The 20,382-nt window shown below is 35.3% G+C and overlaps 1 protein-coding gene across 14 annotated transcripts in view; it reads left to right on the top strand.

Moving 5' to 3' along the window:
• IKZF2 (IKAROS family zinc finger 2) overlaps positions 1–20,382 on the top strand; it is a 156,567-nt gene that overhangs the window by 44,959 nt on the left and 91,226 nt on the right. The window contains exon 2 of one of the 14 annotated variants that reach the window (XM_023220341.1): positions 9,807–9,956. The exons of 12 other annotated variants lie outside the window; for them this stretch is intronic. Coding sequence is in view for 1 of the 2 variants with exons in the window: in XM_023220323.1 (XP_023076091.1) it covers positions 10,084–10,117 (34 nt within the window). In the remaining variant the exon portion in view is untranslated. Of the gene's footprint in view, positions 1–9,806; positions 9,957–10,006; positions 10,118–20,382 lie in introns of those variants that run through there. One more of the 14 variants, XM_023220323.1, reaches the window with a different exon arrangement.

The raw sequence follows: 20,382 nt of genomic DNA, 5'->3' as shown, positions 1-20,382 counted from the left end.
ACATTTTTATGTATTCTTCGAGATTGAATTGTAGGATGAATAGAATCTAAATATATGTACCTTCTTTTAAAGAAAAGCGCTTTAAAGCTGTATCAACTTTGTTAGTGGAATTTTATTCCAGAAGAGTAGAAGTTGGCACCTGGAAGCACTCTTGGACCGCTTTCCTATTGAGGAGGGGTTTATTTTGGTAAAGTAACACTACCACTGTAGCCCGATGGCTACTGCAGTGGGATCAGATCTCAGGTCACATCAGTTCAGTAGCTCAGCTTGTAGCTCTGCTCTCTCAAATTGTGGGGCACAGTGAGAAGGGTTTTTTGGAAGCTGGTCCCTATGTCTTTTCATGCACACAAATCTGCTTATTATGACCACAGGTCATTGGGGATGGCAGAAGTGATACATAAAGCTAATGTAAGCATAACATTCTGTAAAATATTACATCATGTAGAAGAAATTTTTTTTAATTTGTAAAATTTTGTCAGAAAATTTTTTCCCCCTCAATAAAAATCACCTACTTTCCAATGGATAATTCTACATCTTATAGTCCTTATTTCATTTTTTCACAGGTTATCCTAGTTGACATCAAAGCAAGCACCCATTTTGAATATTTCAGGAAATCTCATTAAACACTGAAAAGGATAATGCCTTGTGGGTTTCTCTATAGTAATTTCAATCATTTTTTCCCCAGTTTATATTGACTCCGTTCTTCTGACAACTCAACATGGTGTCACTGCTGTTTTTGCTTCTTTTTGCCCAGTTTAGCATCATGCTCCCTGATTGTTTACATTTCACTTAATCATAACTTTTGAGATCTATCACACCTCCCTTTGTTCTAGAGATATGAAAACTGACCTGCACAGTTAGAACACAGGTCAACTTCGGGTTTTTTGACTTCTAATTCAGCATGTATTTTGTTCTATCCTGTTCCCGTATTCTTGATAATTCTCTAAAATGTTGTCAAGAAGGGCCTAAGATCTTTGTGATCTCGCCAAAGAGTTTATAAGTGTGTATATGTATTGTTTGTTTTTCCTCCTGTAAGAATTCCTTAGATAAATTATCTGAATTTTCACTGAAAACTCTAATACATGAAGGTAGTTACACAGTTCCAGGAATGACTGAACTTGAACCATGATTTACATACCTTCCCTGTTAAGTGCCAGTCAGGTTCTCGCTACAGATGAGCAAATCTGCTTTTTCCACAGTGAGAAAAACATTTAGAGACAATTCTACAATTAGAATTTTGTGATACTAATGGAAAGTACGTGTATGTACACATACTTAAAATGAGCTATACAATTTTTTGGGAGTTCAGTGATGCCCCCCTTTAAAAGCTACAACTGGGAAGCTATAAGACCTCACAGTGATGATCTCTTTGTTGACATAAATGTGATTAATCTTGTCCAAAAAATACATAATTCTTTGTTTTTCTTGCTAAGCCTTGAAGTTCTCATGGGCAAGGGATGAGAAACGGTCTTCTGAGGACCATTGTTTGATTGTCTTTTATTAACAGCCTGAGTGGTTTGTGATGGTCTTCTTTCACTGTGTGTCTGAGGGAACCCTAAGTGTTGTTTCTGACTCTGAGCAGGCTAATTTGCTCATCAGAGACAATGGCCCTGTTGATAAACAGGTACATTCTCCTTACTCCGTCATTCTATATGTGATATAATTGATTTCCAGGTTTATGATTTTCCCCATTATAATTAATCAGCAGCATGATGTATCTGCTGTTTATCATATAATGACTTTCTTAATGGGTGGCATAAGAAATATTTTAAATTAAAATTAAATTTTTTTTTGTCTTTTGCTGTAAATCGGAGAGATAGTTTTTAGTACCTTTGCCCAAGATTGCATATTAACCACATCTTAAATATATGTATTACTTAATGTGTTCATCATAGTACAAAGTATGAAGAATAGAGTTATGAGTGAGACTTGAGAGATTTCACTTTTAGATTTTTCAAGTGGCAAGAGACTTGTAGATATTTAGTCTCAGAAATGGAAAACCTACTAAAAAAAAACACATTGTTTTTCTTCTTTTCTTCTTCTTTTTTTTTTTTTTTAGTCAGGGTTTCCCTCACTGTGTCGCCCAGGTTGGAGTACAGTAGCACAATAATCATGGCTTGTGTGGCAGCCTCGAACTCCTGGGCTCAAGAGATCCTCTCACCTCAGCCTCTGGACTAGCTGGGGCTAGGGACATGCACCACCACCATGCCTGGCTAATATCTCTCTAGAGCTGAGGTCTCACTGTGTCTCATAGGCTGGTCTCAAACACTTGGGCTCAAGTGATTCTCCAGCCTCGGCCTCCCCAAGTGTTGGGATTATAGACGTGAACCACCATGCCTAACCTTTTTTTTTTTTTCCCGTAAGAATAGTTAGACCAATTCTTCCTTTGAAAAACAGACGCAAGGATCTCTTAAACAGAAAAATAGTTTGGAGCCCTCTTTCCATAATTTTTTTTTCAACCACAGAAGAAATTTTTTTAAAAAAGATTGATTTTTAAGATATTTAAATACTAATTATTTGGATTATAATTATCAGTCATTATGGTAATGCCTTTTTAAAAAGAGAAATAGCTAATCATGAAGTCTAACAATTTAAAGAAAGACAGTTTAGGTTAATTTATATCTTAAAGTGAAAAATTGAATCACTTAATTTTGTTACTATATTTTGGGTCATAAAAATGTACTGATTGAAGAAAATGTTTTCAAACAAATTGTACATTTGTCTTTTGCCCAAGAAATCTCTTTTTATCTGAGCTAGGTAAAACTTAAGTCAGCGTAAAACAAGTTGTTTGGAAACGCTTACATCTTTTTGAAAACATTACAACGAAATAACAAAAGTTTTCCAAAAGGGTCTGGTTAAGCATTGAGCTAGAGCACAGCATTTTCATGAGAGGAGTTTTAAGCAAGATGCTAACCTATCAATAGCTATGGCTGAAGAAGTTCTTTGGTTTTTGTTTGTTTGCAGAATTCTGATTTGTAGCATTTGATAATCACAAATTAAAAAAGGATCTTTGCACTTGTGTTTTGATTTTGGTCACAATTTTATAAATTGGTGTGTTTTGCTGTTTTTGTTAGGAAAAAAATGTAATATACTGACATACCACCCCCCGTTCCCCCCCCGTACACTTCTTTAAATGTACCAGATAAAAATCATTTAATCAAGCGTTTTGGGGATGTTTGAGTGTGTCAGAGGTGATGTATTGTGTATAGACAAAAGTAAGAGAAAACCAGTCCAGGAATTAGAACATCATTCCTGCACTGTGTGTGCATGTGTGTTTTTGGTGTGTTTTTCCTTTGCTCTGATGGTATTCCTTCCTTCCCCCAAAACCTCTGGTGTATTTTCACTAATAGTGATATCAGGTTAGGTACTTTGGAACAGTTGGAAAGGAAAACAGCAAGGCAGAAGAGGATTGGATCTTCAGGGAATGATTGGTAGGGAAGGCAGTTTAGGGAATTGGTTTCTGTGGGTAGCTCATGAGGGAGAGCTTTGCAGTAGAAGAGGAGTCAAACCTTTTGGGAGGGTCAGGGGAATAAATGGGACATTTCAGGGAGTCCTTGGAATTGAAAGAAGCAGTCAAAGCATTAAGGAAAGTCTTTTCGACACTACTTAAAGGAAGCCAGTGAGGGAAAGCAATGAGCTCCTTTGAGAAAATTCTGGGATAGGAGCATGGGGGCCTGGGAGGGGAGGGAATCTCTAAAGTACCTTTGTTGTTGGCTCCACATAGGTCCCTGGTGTGTGAAATGATCTAGATAGGTGTAGTTATAAACGGGTTGTCCCTGTAAATCTGTTTGTATATGTGAATGTCTTTCTGATTTCCTCTTCTTTTTACATTCTTATTTGAGTATGGGAATGGCTGAAGGCTTTATTGCTATCTGTGTGTTGCATGCTGTGTGGATCTTTTAAGGCGTGACCTTATCAAAGTTGGCATCTAAATGCAAAAGAAAATGCAGGGCAAGCTTGTTCTAGTTGGGTTCCTGTCACCAGACCATAGCAATTTGGAACAATGGATACATTACCTGAATTCACTGGGAGCAAGCAGAGTCCCTGCTTCTATGCATGCCCTCATCAGTGTTTAAAATAGTGCTTTGTACTCTGCGTACTATCTAGAAGAGAACATCTCCTTCTCATTCTCTTCCTTTCCCTATTCTTTATTAATATTTTGGGGGGAATGCTTTCATTTCAATAATTAGAAAATGTGGAAAAGCAAGATTGCAAGGTTGAGGTGAAAGCAGTACAAGATTGGAAGAATGAAACTCTTTTCTTCACTCAGTAAAATGATACTTTTGGCTCAAGGCCTGAGGAACATAGGCGAGTTAGGATGGTGCAGACAGGACTAGCAACGTGTCTGTTAAGGAATGGGCTGAGAACTCCTTGCCTCTGCCCTGTGGTTTACTACTGAATTTGAGTTGTAACTCTTTGTTTTTTTTTGTCCGTTAGAAGCAGTGGTAGAGAGATTACACACTAAGCTTTAAAACCACAGCGAAACAAAACTTTTAAAACACTTGTGTGGTAGCCTCAGAAGACAGGTTAACACATTCTGTTTCAACTGTACTATTAATGTTTTTTGCAAGTTTGTAATACCTCTAGACATGGAGGTCTTTTTCCCCCTTACTTTTTAATCTATATTGCAAATTGAATCTGAGGTGTGGCATGTGAGCATTAAAATAATGAAAACAAAACACAGTTTTATCCAGGAAATATGTAATTTTGAACACTAAAAATCTTTTTAATGTATCATGTATGTAATATAAGTATCATCACTTTTATTCAATACATTTCAAAATATACTACTCTTTTTAGCAAATTCAAAATCCTTTTAACATTTTCTTGTAAATCTGATATCACTGTATTTGTAACTAAGGAATTTTATGGTGAGATTATTTGAGCTTTGTTTATTTCTGTAACAGTTGTTCTAAGCTATAAAAACAGACATCTTTAACACATCTGTATAGATTTTAAAATAGCTTATTTGTAATTTAAACTATCTTCAAATATTTTGCTATATTCGTATTTCCCCTAATTATTCAAAGTTTACAAAACAAACATTTATTGAAGATCAGAGATGTCATAGTTTTTTTGTAAGAAGACATTTCCTTTCAGAAAGTGAACATAGAAATAAGGAAGGTTAAGGAGATTTCCTATCCTTTCCTTAAATAAAAAAGGCCTATTTATCACTTGCCATCTTATACTCATTCATTCATTCTCTTATTCACTATACATTTAGTAAGTGCCCACTAAAGTTTTCTTAAGCCTTTCTTTTCATTCAGTCTGCTGATTTGATAAATCAGAAGGTTATCTTTGATAAGTATTCATATAATACTTTTTATTATCCTTTTGTGATTATTAAGCTGTCTGTCCAAGCTTTGAAGACAGTCTGCAATCCTTCAAATCTAAGCATTGCCATTAGTTGTGATATATGTGTGTACATGTCTTTTGGTCTCTCTGTCATCATTTATCACAGTCCATCATTGTTTACCCAAAGGAATAACTAGCTACTGACTGAATGACCTTGTGTGAATACATTAGTATCTCTGAGCCTCAGTTGACTTACCTGTACAAAGTGAGAAAATTATATTTTTTAAGATTGTTAGATTAGTTGTATATTTAAGCCCCCTCTATAGTATTTAGAACATGTGAGGAGCGTGGTGACTTATTATTGTTTATATTGCCATTATCCTGACCACTATATGGACTTGATCCTCCAATTATTTCCTTGAGTCCATGCCATCTCACCTCTCTTATTTTTCCATTACTGCTTATCTCACAATATTTGAGAGTAAAAAGGAACTTTTTTGCAACCAAAGGCTGCCCATTTCTCACATGTGCTTTCATCTTGATGCCTTCATGCATGCTGTTTTGCTTGCTGTTGTAGAGCAGCAGAATATTACTGAGGAAGCACTTCTTTTTTTAAAAAATTTATAGTACAGCTGGAAATATGACAAGAAGAATAGAATAACTGATTATTAGTTAAATCAACATATTATTCTGTAAATTCAGTAAAATTGAGACCCCCCCTTCCTTTAAATGTTATATTTAGTCTTATTAAAATTTATTTTGCTATATGCTGTGGATTTTTATTCATTGTTTTTGTTTAATTTCTAATGAAGAATTATTGAGATTTTATGAGATTGACATCTTATTTCCTTTAAAAATTTCCTATTGCTTGTACATTGGGAGCAAACCAAGAAGAGGTGCAAAAGCAACCTCCCAGCTTATCTTGGTGAATTGTGAATTGCTCTGGTTTATTCTTGTTTTTATTACATTTAATGAACAAGTCCTGTATGGTACTATGCATTTTAATTCAGTTTTGAAAATTATCAATTTGCAAATTTTGTCTTTTTCCACTTTCTTTTTCTGCTTCAAGAGCTTATTACCTTTGCTCCAGCTGAATAAAAGTTGGGCAAACAGATACCCTGACAACTGCCAACAGCATCACGCCTTGACTTTCCTGGGTACAGAAAGTAGTCAATATTTCTGGGCCTACACATCTGTCCCGTCTGAAAGATGCCACTCACAAATTCTAATTTAAGTACAGTACGACTGAGAAAATGAAAATCACCACTTCTTTAAAAATGTGTGTTGTATGTGCTTCTTTCCTGGTTTTACCAAAAAAAGTAAAAAAGATCCATGTAGCAGATTCAGGTCTATAGCCTGCAAATTGCTTCCTGTTTGCTTGCATGGTGACAATGTTCTAAGTGCCAGTTTTGAATACTAGTAACCTGTCATGGATCAGTTATCTGAAATGGGAGGTTTATTTGTTATGAGAGGAATGACATTATCTCCTGTCCTTTAGACAGAGCTAAAGTGAGAATAAAGTGGTAAGAAAGAATGTTTCTTTGCAGTCTAGGTGTGAACGTACTATCATTTGTGCTACTGATTTGATTGCCACAGCTACTATCATTAGCATCTGGGACCAAACATGGAACAAGCTGTACTATGTTTCATGTATGATGGAATACAGAGACTGATTAAAAATACTCTTAAAGGTGCTGGATTATTCATTTGATACCTGATTGTTGTAAGACGTTAGGGTCATGCTTTCCTTTGTGGACATACACATTTTTAACAATTGCTTTTTAAAATTAAATATAAATTTAATTTTGAGCCTAGGTGAGGATTTTCTTCATTTGAACTAATTTTTTTTTTTGTGATCTCAGAATTATCTTAATAGTAGGTAGTGTCAGTTGCCAAAAAAACCTCAATGTGAAGGAAATTTATATATTATAATTCTTTCCTAGTGTTATCTTTAGGCAGACTACAGTGAACCTATCTATTCTATTTTAATGCTGATTCCTTTTCTGGATAACCATAGGTAAAGGTAGTTTTAATTTGCCCTCTGAAAGAAGAAAAAAATTTTCCAGGTTGGAGAGATAATGAGCAATGCTGGTTTAGAGACTGCCTCTTACCTTCTTCTCAAATCTTAGTCACTACCTAGTCCAGTGTTTTAAATAACTAATGAAAACATTTTTATGGTTTCTGAGATTTTTTTTTAAAAGCAGGCCTGAAAGATATGAAGTAATTTACTGATAAACCAAATTTTAACATTATAGACATAAGAATATTGTCTGTCCATCTCACTTTGTTTCATGGTAATATTTTTTCTCCTAGGTATAGGGAAACTAGGGGATTTTGTTTCATCAATAAAGGGATGTCTCTCTTTCTCTTCCTCTCTTCCTCTCTCTCTTCGTCTCTCTCTCTCTCTACCATGGCAGCCCAAATAGGGTTCAACTGTGTAGGTAGGATCTGTATTATTAATTTTCATTATGCCAAAACTGATAAAACATTGTGTTGAAATCTTAAAGCACTAGAAAAGTAAATACCTAGAAAGTATTATCTGTTCTGTAAGAAAAACAGCAAACTAAACATTTTAATATATTACTGACTTTGTTGGATTTATAATATTGGGACTTTTCTTTATACAAGTACCTGGCCTTTAGAAAGAAATACTACCAGAGTAGCTACAGGTACTGTTAAAGTTGACAAGTGTTCCTAAGTATATTGTAGTTAGATTAGTGTGAGGAACTTCCTTAAAAAATTTAAGTGTAAACCCGTAAGGTTACTTTAATTGGTTGTTTTTCATAGTTTATTTGGTGACTATTGCACAGTAATGCTTTGTATTAAATCAACATTAAGTTAGAATTCAGTGGTTGTATTAAATAGCCTTTTAAGACAGTATGTTAAATACGTGGCTTTCACCAAGGGGCCCCTATGGTATTTGGCAATTTTACTATTTTTTAAAATTCATACCTAGTTTGAATTGAGATTCATGTAAGTGAAACACCATTAATAAGGATTTTTGGTTTTAAATTTTAGTTTGTTTTATTATACAACAGTCCATATCCATCATTCTCAAAATCAAGTATTCCTTGTAACAGTCCTACTTCATATGCAGTCTGTAGCCTGAAAAGCATTTGTTACCAGTCTGCCTTGAAATTAAATATAGAAGTTGAGTAAATGCTTAAAACTGTCACAAAAGTTTGATAGAGTAATAAAAATTGGGGGCTTATATTTTGTTTTTGTCAAATTTGACTTTATTATATGAATGTGATGAATTAGAAATTTAAAAAATCATTTGGTCCTTCCCACAGAAGGATATTTCATTTAAGAAATATCACTTTAGATGACATTAGAAGAGTTATCCATGTGCTTAGTGTCAGTTAGCTTAAATGCTATACATTAAAATATAAACATATCTAAAACCCACTTATATTAGTAACTTATGTAGATAACCATATAATTTTTATAAAGTAACCTTAAATGAAAATGAAAGCTAATTCTTTAATGAGTCTAAAGCAGTAGAGCCTTTACTCATATACCTAGTAATAACTATCACTTATTAAGTGCTTACAATGTGCAATAGGGTGTCTTTTATCTTATTTAATCCTCTAAAAGCAAAACGGGATAGGTTCCGTATTACCCTCATTTTAGAGATGCCGAGCTAAGGGTCCGAGAGGTTAAAAATGTGCTGATGGTCACTGAGCTAACTAAAAAAGCTAACATTAAAGCATGCTTTTGTTCGTAATATGATTACACATCTTGTGCTTCACGTTTTTTTCTTTTCAATGAGGAGGTAATAACATGTACTGGGTAAAGAATATTGTTTTGTGCTTGTACGTAAAGCTGTGTACCACGCTGTATATCAGGAATTAGTTAGAGCTAGAAGAGGAAAGCTCAAGCATACAAATCTTCAGTGCTGAGTTGGTATAGGGAGTAAGATGAGGCTTCATCACGTACATTGCTCTTGATCTCAGAGTCTGTTACCACAAATTGTTGATGAGCACAAAAATTTAAGGATAACATGTTCAAGTTACACTTGATACAGCTTATAAGATAGAATCCCTTTTCGAAAAAAGCAGATGAGATGTGATTGTTAAACGGCATCTCTCTACTCTTCATGTGTACATAGATATTCAACTTTCAGGAAGCATGTCTATGATATTTGCATCTTACAGTAATATTTACAATATTTGTTTCCCTCTTCAATCTCTTCAGTTATCTTTATAAAAGAAAGGAGGGTGGGAGGAGGAGGCTGACTTTTGTCATGTAGCTTCCCTCTTCAGATCTTCATCAGTATATGAGTAAACTCAGTTTACTAGATGCTTCACTTCTGTAAAATTCTGTAAATCAACTAGCTAATATTTAACTGAATTTATATCTTGTTTTCTTCATGTGGTCCATTTGATTGCTGATCATTGATATTCATCTGCCTAATTACCTTTGGACGTGTTTAAGGATTGAGGATAAAAGCTATCAAGGGCAAGATTAAAAGAGGTGACTGACTCCCTGATTCTCTTCTGCCCTTGAAGGCACTGGATAATGGAGAAACAAGTGCTTGCATGTGTTGGATTTTGTTAGTTGGATCCAGCTCCAGCAGAGTGACAACTGAGGTCACGTCAGCACCTTGGAAGGCCGGGAAGCTGGAACTGGAGCAGCTGAGCCAATCCCCAGACAAACAGGTTTTAACCGGGACAGAGTGAGAGAATGCTTTGCTTTGGAAACTCTCTGCCCATCACCTAAGGCAGTGATTCTATTCCTATATATTTTTTCTGCTGTCTGTTCATTTTCATGTAGAGAAGATTAGTTATGAGGACTTCTTTCTGTTTATATATGGCAAAAGGTAATTGCAAAGTAATTATGTTAGACTTTGAGATTTTTTTTGTTTTCTTCAGATTCAGGAGCAAAGAAATGGTACTTTTGAAATTAAGGTGGTGTGATGGAAGGATCATTTATGGCAATAGTAAGGGTGATCATTTGTTGACTATCATCATTTTGTGTAAGGTTGAATGCCAATTAAATGTCATGGGTACCTCAATATGTTTAAATATCTTCATATTATATAATACATATTCAAACCTCTTTTGATTCCAGGAGGAGATCTTCTTATAAGTCCTAAAATTGGAAACTTGGATTCTAGTCTCATTTTGCAAGTCAATCTACTCTGTAGTTTATTTCTTCTCAATATGTAGAGTGGTGGTCCTCAACTTTGGCTGCACATTAGAATCATCTGGATATGTTTAAAAAATACTGATATCTTGACTCCATCCCATACCAATTTAATAAAAATAGGAGTAGGGCTCAGGCATTTATAATGATTTATTAATTTCCCCAGATAATTCTGATGCACAGTGAAGGTCTAGAGTCATGGATATAGAATGATATCACTGACCTAACTTCTGTGATTTTTTTGAGGTTGATTAATTCATATTAACTGTTAATCACTTTTATAAAAAGTTTCCTGTAATTTATAGGGTCTTTTTCAAAAATGTAGAATTAGAAGGTCCTTTAATATACTTCTGTTCCTTGCCAGATTACATTCAACCATTAATTTAAGGTAAGGATGTTTGACAATAGATATTGTAAATATGTAATTATATTTTTTCACTTTTTAATTACAAATAAAAATTTGATTTGTCAGCAAGTACATATTGATAGAGAGCAGAGGGGGTGAGCTGGAAGTTAGGGGAAAGGGAATGGCATTTATTGAACACTTCTGTGTGCTATGTGTCAGGTTCCATGATACAATCACTTCTAATGTAGGAGTCACAATTTCTGCTTGTATATGACGAAGTCAGTACTTAAAGAGCTATTAATTAAGTTTAATTATATTTTATAAGTCATAGAATCTCAAGGGTATGATTGATCTTAAAAGTCATTTGAATAACTCATCTACTGCACATAAAGGCTAAATGTGAAGGTTTCTGAATACTTTAAAATATGAAATCAGGAATGAATGTTAGGATTTTAAATGTATGTCATCAAGAAGTACAGGGAAAAAATAGTCCAGAGAGAGATATTTGGTAAAATGTTATACAAGTTATACAGTGTAACTGTTTGCTTAATGGTGTTGAGTTTTATTTTTACTTATTTTTCAATTATGACAGACATAGAAGTTTTTAATTCTTCAGCTATGATTATTAAAACATTTTGAAATATTGTATATCAATTTATATTATTATAAATCTGATATTTCCAACTGCTACATATTTTTTAGAATCACCATAGTTAACTAGAATGATTCCCAGTTGTACTAATTAGCATAAAAAGCTAATTAATTATCTCATTAAACTGCATGCCATTAGCCTTGATTTTACTGCATATTTGATGTATTATCTCTTGGTCTTTAAAAATATAGAAAATAATAGTTTAGTCTTTCAATAATTGATTTTAAATTGACATTTTTCAAAAAACTTTTGTAATCTCAGGAATTAATAGTTAACACAACAAATTCATCTTTAAAATGCTTTAAAAATAAGAAAATAGAAGAAATGTTCATCCCAACTTTCAGTTAATGAAATACACTTTAAAATAATAAAATACCATATTTTACTCACCATATTATAAATGATGAAAACTACTAAGATTGTTTAACATCAATAATATTGTACTGGTTTTATTGATTACATTGGTAATGTTGTTTATACACAGTGCTCATGCAAGTTTAAATTGACACCTCATTTTGGATGGCAGTTTTATATAGCTTGCCTTCTCTTTTCACCTGATAATGCCTTCTTTAAGACTTCAATTTTAAGAAACCTATTAGAAATACAGACAGGTTTATCCACAAAAGTGGACACTGGAGTGGTATTATTGGAAAATACTTTCGGTACAGTGCTTAGGTAAATCATGGTTATTCCATAAGTTGAAGTATATATAGTCTTAAAAATTATGCTGATGAAGAATTTCTTCATGACATGAAAATGCTTCATGACATGTTGTTATAGAGAGGTAAATACTTTATAGTGTATTATATATATGTCCATACATTATTTGTTTATCGATAGATAAAATCTCAACTTTTTTTGAAAAGAAACATGCTAAAATGTTAAAAGTAGGGGCAGGTTTAGGTACTGGTTTAAATATCTCTGTAAATACCTGTTTTTATATAGTGAGGCATTGTTACTTTCATAATCAGAAAAAGAATAGAAAACAAAGTTTTTACGTATAGTTAGCAGCTTTATTTTGGTCGGGCCATGCTTGATTTGCTATTCTTAGACATTCTAAGACATTTTTAGAGTCAGTATTTTGTATTGATTCTCTGGCTATCAAGTTTCTTTGATGTGAAATTCGCATCAAGTTTAGAGTGTGATGCTCTCTTGGTCAGGTAACATATCCTTAGTGAATGGGTGCTATTTTATTGAGACTTCAGCTATACCCTCTTCTCCAGTACCTCTTCCAGGCTCTTTTGGACATATCTTCTGGCTTACCTTCTCATAAGCTCTATAATATTTAGTGGTTACTGTAACCTGGAGATGGGTTCCTTATGACTACCAATTACTGTTAATGGGAATTTTTTTCTCCAAGCCATATTATTTAAATTTTATTTCAAATATCTATAATTACCTCTTTAGTAGATAGAAACAATATCTGTAGATGAGCTAGAAACACCAAATTAGGAATTTTCCCCGAGTTTTGCTTCTGTAGAAACTTAATAACTTATTTTTCTTTAGATCTAGTGAAATAGTGAAATGTGCTTCTTAGCATAAACGGAAATGTTAATTTGTTCAACTTTTCATTAACACACATTTCTACCATAAGAATCTTTAGTAAAACTAGATTTAAAAAATTTGAAAGACATGCTGATTTTTACAAAAACATTTTAATCTTTAAAATGTTTATGGTATACCTGTGGTTAAATAACATATGCATGGTTTTAAATTTTTGATTCTTCTATGTTTAAACTCTTTTCAGTGTCTCGATAAATCTTTATTTTTTAAACCTCTTCATTGAAAATTATTATTTTTTTCTAAGAGACTTGACTTTACATATGTTCATTGTACAGACTATTTTAATTCAGTGATTCCCATTAATTCGTCAAGCACCAGTATGATGTTAAAAGTTACCCAAAGAGTCTAATATGCACCTCAGTTTGGGGATGACATTTTAAGATGAATCTTGGATATTTAAAAATGATTTATTTAGTATATTTTACAACATTCTAATTTTTAATTTAATGATATGTTTTGGTCAATTTTAATTTACTTTATCCTAAAAGAAAGCTATCTATATGCACATTTATTCAGAATTCATTTTAATGTTCACTTACTTAAAGAGTTTATCTATTATTATCACATTTACACTGATATTTGCATAGTGTTCCCCAAAGTCTGTAACTTTGAGTTCAGATCTGAACTTAAGGTTTGTACTTTTAGTTGTCTTTATGGATGTTTATGAACAATTACAAATAACATTTGCAACTCAATAATTTAAAAACTCATAATTCTCATATACCACTTCACTCAAATTTATTCTGTTTCCAAAATACCTAATATCTGTTATTAATATAACACTGTCACCTATATGGTTCTTCAGACTTGAAATTTTGGAATCAGATTACTTAATATTCTTTGTTTCTCATAGTCTGTCATCTGGTATCTTGTTCTTTTTCCTTTAAGATTTCTTTTGATTTGATTCTGTCCTCTCTCCTCTTGCTGGTCCACATCTTATCTAGCCCTTCTTTACCCGGCTGATATTCACCCAGCACTTATATATATAATTATACTGATTGCTAAAATATTAAAATACTTTTGTATAGGTTTGAGAAAGAGACTTTTCCTCAAGTCCATTGAGCACCTATACTCCATCCCAAGAGCTTTGTGGGTACCCTGCTTAATATGCTGTCAACTGGCTAACCAGCCTGTGTCCCAGCCCATGCATCTCAGCCTCAGTGTGCCTATGGATGTTCTCTACCAGGTTAGGGGGGGGTCTCAGATTCTTCCAGGAAAGATGGTACCCTGGTGTCAGTGCTGGCACACCAGCAAATAGTACTTACATGGGCCCCTGAAGCTATGGTAGTCTCTTGCCAGCTCTCTCCTGCTATTGCTTGTGGGAACTGCAGCCTTTCTGCTGTGTGCCAATTTATAGAATTGTTAAATACATAGGTATCACCCTATCTTTACTCCAAGCTTCATAGCTGTTATGGTAGATTGGTAACCCCTTAGTTACTCTTTATTCCTATCTACTTATCCATCTGACATATTCAGCAGAGCCAGATGAGTCTCCTGAATTTTATCACTCCCCCAAGAGATGGAAATTTGAACCCAGTTCAGACTTTTTAATCAACTCACTTTACCATGTCTGCTTAACTTGTTAATCCATATCTTTCTCAGATGAACTCAGGTTTACCTTCTCACACAAGATGTTCTCATTTACCTTTTTATGTTTCCCTTTTCGCATGGTCACGTCTCTGAAGCTCTCTATCTTGTGCAGTTTCAAATCAAACATTTCCTCTAAGTTATATCTCGATTATATTTCAAGTAATTCCTCCTTGAAACTTTTACTAACTTCCCAAATAAGAATGACCTTCTCTTCTTAGAATCCACATAGCAGCTTATGTCTTACAATGTATTAGTTCCAGAACTGGAAAGTTCAAGGCCATGTAGTTCATCTTTCTTCCCAACTTAGAAACCTTTGTGCAAAACGTGGTTTACAATGAAGATTTCTTCCAAGACAATAAAGCTAGTGGTTCTGTTATTGGGTATTTCTAGTTATTCCTTCAGTTATCTGATAAAATATTCCTTGAGGCTTGTTTTGGGTCAGGCACTAAGCTTGCTCTACAGCAGTGAACAAAACAGACAAGGCTTTGTCCTTATAGAGCTTACAGTGTGAAAGAAGGCATTAAAAATGTAAGCACATATATAAGTATGTAATAATTTATATTAGATGCTGTAAAATAAAAATAATAGGACATTATAATTAAAAAGAACATCAGGTCCTTAGTTTATATTGACAATTTAGAGTAAGTGAAATTTAAACTATAGAGGAGGTAAGGAGGGGGCTACTCAGATAGCAGTAGAGTATGTGAGACCAGTGTATATGTGCAAAGGCCCTACAGCAGGACAAAGTTGGCTTTTATAATATGTTCACCAAAGAACTGAAAGACGGCCTGTGAGCCTACTATAGAGGGAGATGGAGTGGCTCATGATGGAGCTGGAGAGGTGAGAAGGAGCCATGTTATATACATTTTTGTTTTTTGAGGATTTGAGGAAGAAGTTTGGATTTTTATCCTAAAAGCAACAAACAACTATTGAAATAGTGTTGAACACTGACTTGGTAGAATTTGATTTATGAGTTTTTTAGGTGTTGGGTGGGAAGAAGAGCAGATATTTAAATCTAGAAATGCTCATCTTCTGTATTACTTGAATAACTTTCTTAGTTAAGCAAATACAGAGCAGGTACACAATCATTGTCACAGAGCAGAAAACTTTCTGACTTCATTAATAAAAGTCTGCCACTCCCTGAGAATGCACTTGTATTCTGCTCTGTAAAGCTGGTTCCTGGGGAGGAGATCAGTTTACACAAGATGCCCAGCGCCTTCTGGGAGAGAAAGAACTAATATCTAGTCTCTGTTGACATAGAGCTGTGTGGCACTGACTCAATCCCAGTCTCTGGAAAGGGCAATGAGATTCCTGAAATGAAGTTACATTGAGGACAAAAAAGGGACCCCACCTGGCAACCAAGATTCAAGAGAAGCCCTTTTGAACTGATGGGGCTGGTGATAGAAAATTATGTATGTGCTGTCATCAGTGTAGTTAGTACCCTAGGGGAGAACAGCTGGTAATGGTAGTTGCAAACACAGAAGTAGAGCATCCTTGACTGAGCTGGGCACCAAAGGAAATAGGATCATCACTGTAGCTTGAACAGGGCGGCGGGATGGTACCATCACAGGAGGGACTAACATTGCTAGGTGATAAAAGACCATTAGCCTTGTGAGTAGCAGATTAATTATGGCTTACCAACTCTCTGCATGGCATGGTATGTAGACTGAAGTTCTGGGGAAAGTGAGAACTCTAGCCAGCTATATTTGAAGTAAAAGTTTAAATATGACCATAATTGTACATTGAAATGGTAGAGGAGGTTATTATGGTTACAGTTTATAAAAGAGAGCTTATAGGCCAGGAACAGTGGCTCGCACTGTAATCTCAGCATTTTGGGAAGGCCAAGGCAGGAGAATTGCTTTAGTCCCGAAGTGCAAAACCAGTCTGGGCAACATAGGGAGATCCCATCTCTACAAAATAATTATTTTAAATTAGCTAGGTGTGGTGGTGTGCACCTGTGGCCCCAGCTACTCAGGAGACTGGGGTGGGAAGATCACTTAAGCCCAGGAAATCAAGGCTGCAGTGAGCCTTGATTGTGCTACTGCACTGCAGTCTGGGCAACAGAGTGAGACCCTGTCTCAAAAATAGTATGTGTATATATACATATACTAGTATAATAAATAAAATAGATAAATAAATAAAAATATAATAAACTAAAAATAAAAAAATAAATAAAAATAGTATGTGTACACAAACACACACGCACACACATACATGCACACACGTAGCTTATACTGTCTTTCACAGAGTGGATTGGAAAATGTAAGGGAAGAAATAGGGAAGCTAGTGGCCATGGAGAGGACCAGCAATAATTAAGTAAAATATATTAGCACTAGAGTGACAGTTACACAGAGAAATAGAATATTCTTTCTTTTATTAAGATCTCACATCTTTTTTGCATAAGCTGCTTTGGTCCCACATCTTCCCTAAATCCAAGCTTGAGCTCATATCTACCTTTCCCTGTTGTTTTTCTCTTGGTTAACATCTCTAATTCCTTCTTTCTTTAGACAGATGATTTCTGGAATCGAAACTCAGCCATTGAGGGGATCAGGTATCCTTGTCAGCTGTGTGTCATGCATAGGTTTGATAAACATGCCTTGCAAGTTTCTTTTCAATCTTGTTAAAGTAGCCCTGTGGCACACAACTTCAGATCTGTTTTCAAGTTAACATCTTTTCATTAATCAATACTCTTTGGGTGTGGTTGTTCAACCTGTTATAAATGTACCTCTCATATTATTTCCTACATATTTCTCCATATTGACCTCAAGAACACTTGAGAGCTTTCTTCAGATTTGGAATTAAGTTCATAATGAACAAAGTCCACATTTTTAAACTACCAGTTTAATAATTCCATCAACAATAAAAATATTATTTTTAGTGAACCCATATTGGATCATACTTTTTAAAAAGTTGTTACACAAACACTTGCCTTCCAATTTTAATGGGTTCATTGTAAGCATATTTATCTTAGATTTGCAATATTCATATCCTTTGCCTTTAAAAATCATAAAATTAGCCCATCTCTGGTCCTCTGGCACCTTTCCTTTCCTCTGAAGCACTTCAAAATGTTCTTCCTGTAGTGTCCCGATCACTTCTGCATCTCCTTTCTGGTCCCAAAAATATATCTCATCTGAGCCTATATTAACTTCCTGGGTTTGCTGTAACAAACTACCACAGACTGGATGGCTTAAACAACAAAAATCAATTGCCTCACAGTTCTGGAGGCTGGAAGTCTGAGATTAAGGTGTAAGCAGTATTGGTTTCATGTGAGGGCTGCGAGGGAGAATCTGCTATATGCCTCTCCCCTGGCTACTGATGGCTGCTGATATTCCTTGGTGTTCCTGGCTTGTAGCTGCATCACCCTCATCTTTGCCTTCATGTTCACAGCATTCACCCCGTATGCATGTCTTTGTCTAAACTTTCCCTTTCTGTAAGGACACTAGTCACAATAGATTAAGGGCTCACCCTACTGTACTATAACTTTATCTTACCCTAATTCATTACATCTGCAATTTTTAAAGAACCCTAGTTTTTAAATTGACTTATTTTTTGGTGAAAATAGAGTATGATATAAAACCATCTTATTGTATAATTATCTTCTGTCTGTCTGTGTATAGCCAAAGCATCAGATAGAAATGTGAATGCCAAAGTAAATGAACCTGGAGTTAGTGACAGAAAAGACCATGTTTGTTTAGTCTCCTTTAGAAATATTAGAGGAAAAGAAAAAGAAATTGGACTTAACCTAAAGGCAGAACCAAGATGTTTACAGACCTTACCAGCCTTGACTTCTGCATAAAGACACATATACTTCAGTGAGCAGATTGAGATAGTTCTGACTCTCTACTGCTGGCCCCACTGGCCTGATTCATATAAATTCACCTTCTTCACCATGTTCCTGTGACCCTCTAGGAATCCATTGTCACCTCACTTATGTCCAGAAACCATTCTCTCAGCTGTCACTAGCACACACTGCCCCCATTTCTCCCCTAGTTCCCAAATGTTTGCACCCACAGTTCAGGAAGTCAATTGGCAAAGACCTTTTGTTGTTACTCCCTATCAGGAGAAAACCAGTACTTGTGTCAAGGATGCCACGTGTGGCTTCTGGGTGTTTTGGCAGGAAGTCTCTGCCCAGCTGTGTATGATGTTATATTGTCTGGGCCTTAAAGAAGCTCTGCTAGTGCCCAGAGTATCAGGAAGTGTCTCTTGATCAGTTTCTGGTCAGTCTCTTTTCCAGAATTTCATTTTAGTTCTATCATTTTTTGGCTGTCATTCCTTTACTATAAGCATTTAATCTCAGGCAAGGAGTCCAATGAAGAATAGATGCTAGGCTCTACTTTTCTCTCTATACTTACCTTTTACTAACCCTGAGTTCAATTTCCTCCTCCTTCTCCCCCTAACAGAATAAGGGTTGCCATGCATATACATGGTTACAAACCAGATTGGGGCTGGAGAGTGGAGGTTAAATTTTTGGCCTATGATCTGTCAGCCAAAAATGTTCTATTACAAAAGAAGTAGATTTTCTAGTTAGAATCATTCTTGGGAATTGTAAAACTTTGCATGTTTGATGTACTTGAGGAACAACAGGACTATCAGTTTGGTTTGGTTATAGTGGTCTGAAAGAGGGGAGAGATCCGTAGGGGATGATCATATATTTCAGAAATTATCTGGGTTCTATGTGGAGAATGGACAAAGAGAGAGGACTGCAAGCAAGCTGGCCTGTGAGAAGACCTGCGCGGAAGTGAAGAGGCCTGTGCTGAAGTGAGAAGGTCTGCGTGAAAGTGATCTGTGTGAAAGATGGTGGTGGATCCAACTAAACTAGAGCAGGAGCAGTGGGGATGGTGAGAAGTGGCCAAATGTCTTTTGTAAGTAGAGCCTGTTGGACTTGCTGATGGATTGGAAGCAGCATGTGAGGGAAAAAGAGGTCTAAGGAGTGACTGCTAGTGTTTGGCTTAAGTAGCCTGGTGAATAGTGATGTCACTGATTTGGGGCAGGAGAGGACTTGGGGAAGTGAAGAGCTCTGTTTTGAACAGGTGAAGCTTGAGATTCATTCCTGGAATCTCAAATGAAGATGAGTCTTAATCAAAATGTCTTAGCCAAAGGATTCGAGAGCCAGGATGCTCCTGCAGTGTAGTGCAATTAAAGTTTCCCTTAAAATGCAGCAGAGAACCAAAGCTGCCAAACCGTTTTTTAAGATTTAGTGTCCTCACTTACAGGTGGGGATATATTACTTATTTCACTGGGTTCTTTGAAGGTAACATTAGATAATGTTTGTGAAACTCAGTGTAATTCTTGGCAAGTAATTAGCACCTAATAAATATCTTCAGTTATTGTTATTAATTTTCGTAAAATGAACTTTATTTATTTATTTATTTATTTTTGAGACGGAGTCTCGCTCTGTTGCCCAGTCTGGAGTGCAGTGGCGCAATCTCAGCTCACTGCAACCTCAGCCTTCTGGGTTCAAGCTATTCTCCTGCCTTAGATTCCCAAGTAGTGTGATTACAGCCGCCCATCCCCATGCCTGGCTAATTTTTATGTTTTTAGTGAAGAGGGGGTTTCACCATGTTGGCCAGGCTGGTCTCAAACTCCTGACCTCAAATGATCCCCCTGCCTTGGCCTCTCAAAGTGCTGAGATTACAGGTGTGAGCCACTGTGCCTGGCCAGGAATATTATTTTTAAAGCTGATTTTAAATATCAGCTTTGGAATGAGATAGGATATAAATTAATAATTAGTAATGGATAGTCATTTCACATGTGCAGTATATATATATATATATACCCACACACTAAT

The sequence above is a fragment of the Piliocolobus tephrosceles genome, chromosome 11 (assembly GCF_002776525.5).
Source record: "Piliocolobus tephrosceles isolate RC106 chromosome 11, ASM277652v3, whole genome shotgun sequence".
Taxonomy (NCBI): domain Eukaryota; kingdom Metazoa; phylum Chordata; class Mammalia; order Primates; family Cercopithecidae; genus Piliocolobus; species Piliocolobus tephrosceles.
The sequence above is the reverse complement of the archived record's forward strand: the minus strand, read 5'-3'. Positions and strand labels throughout refer to the sequence as shown.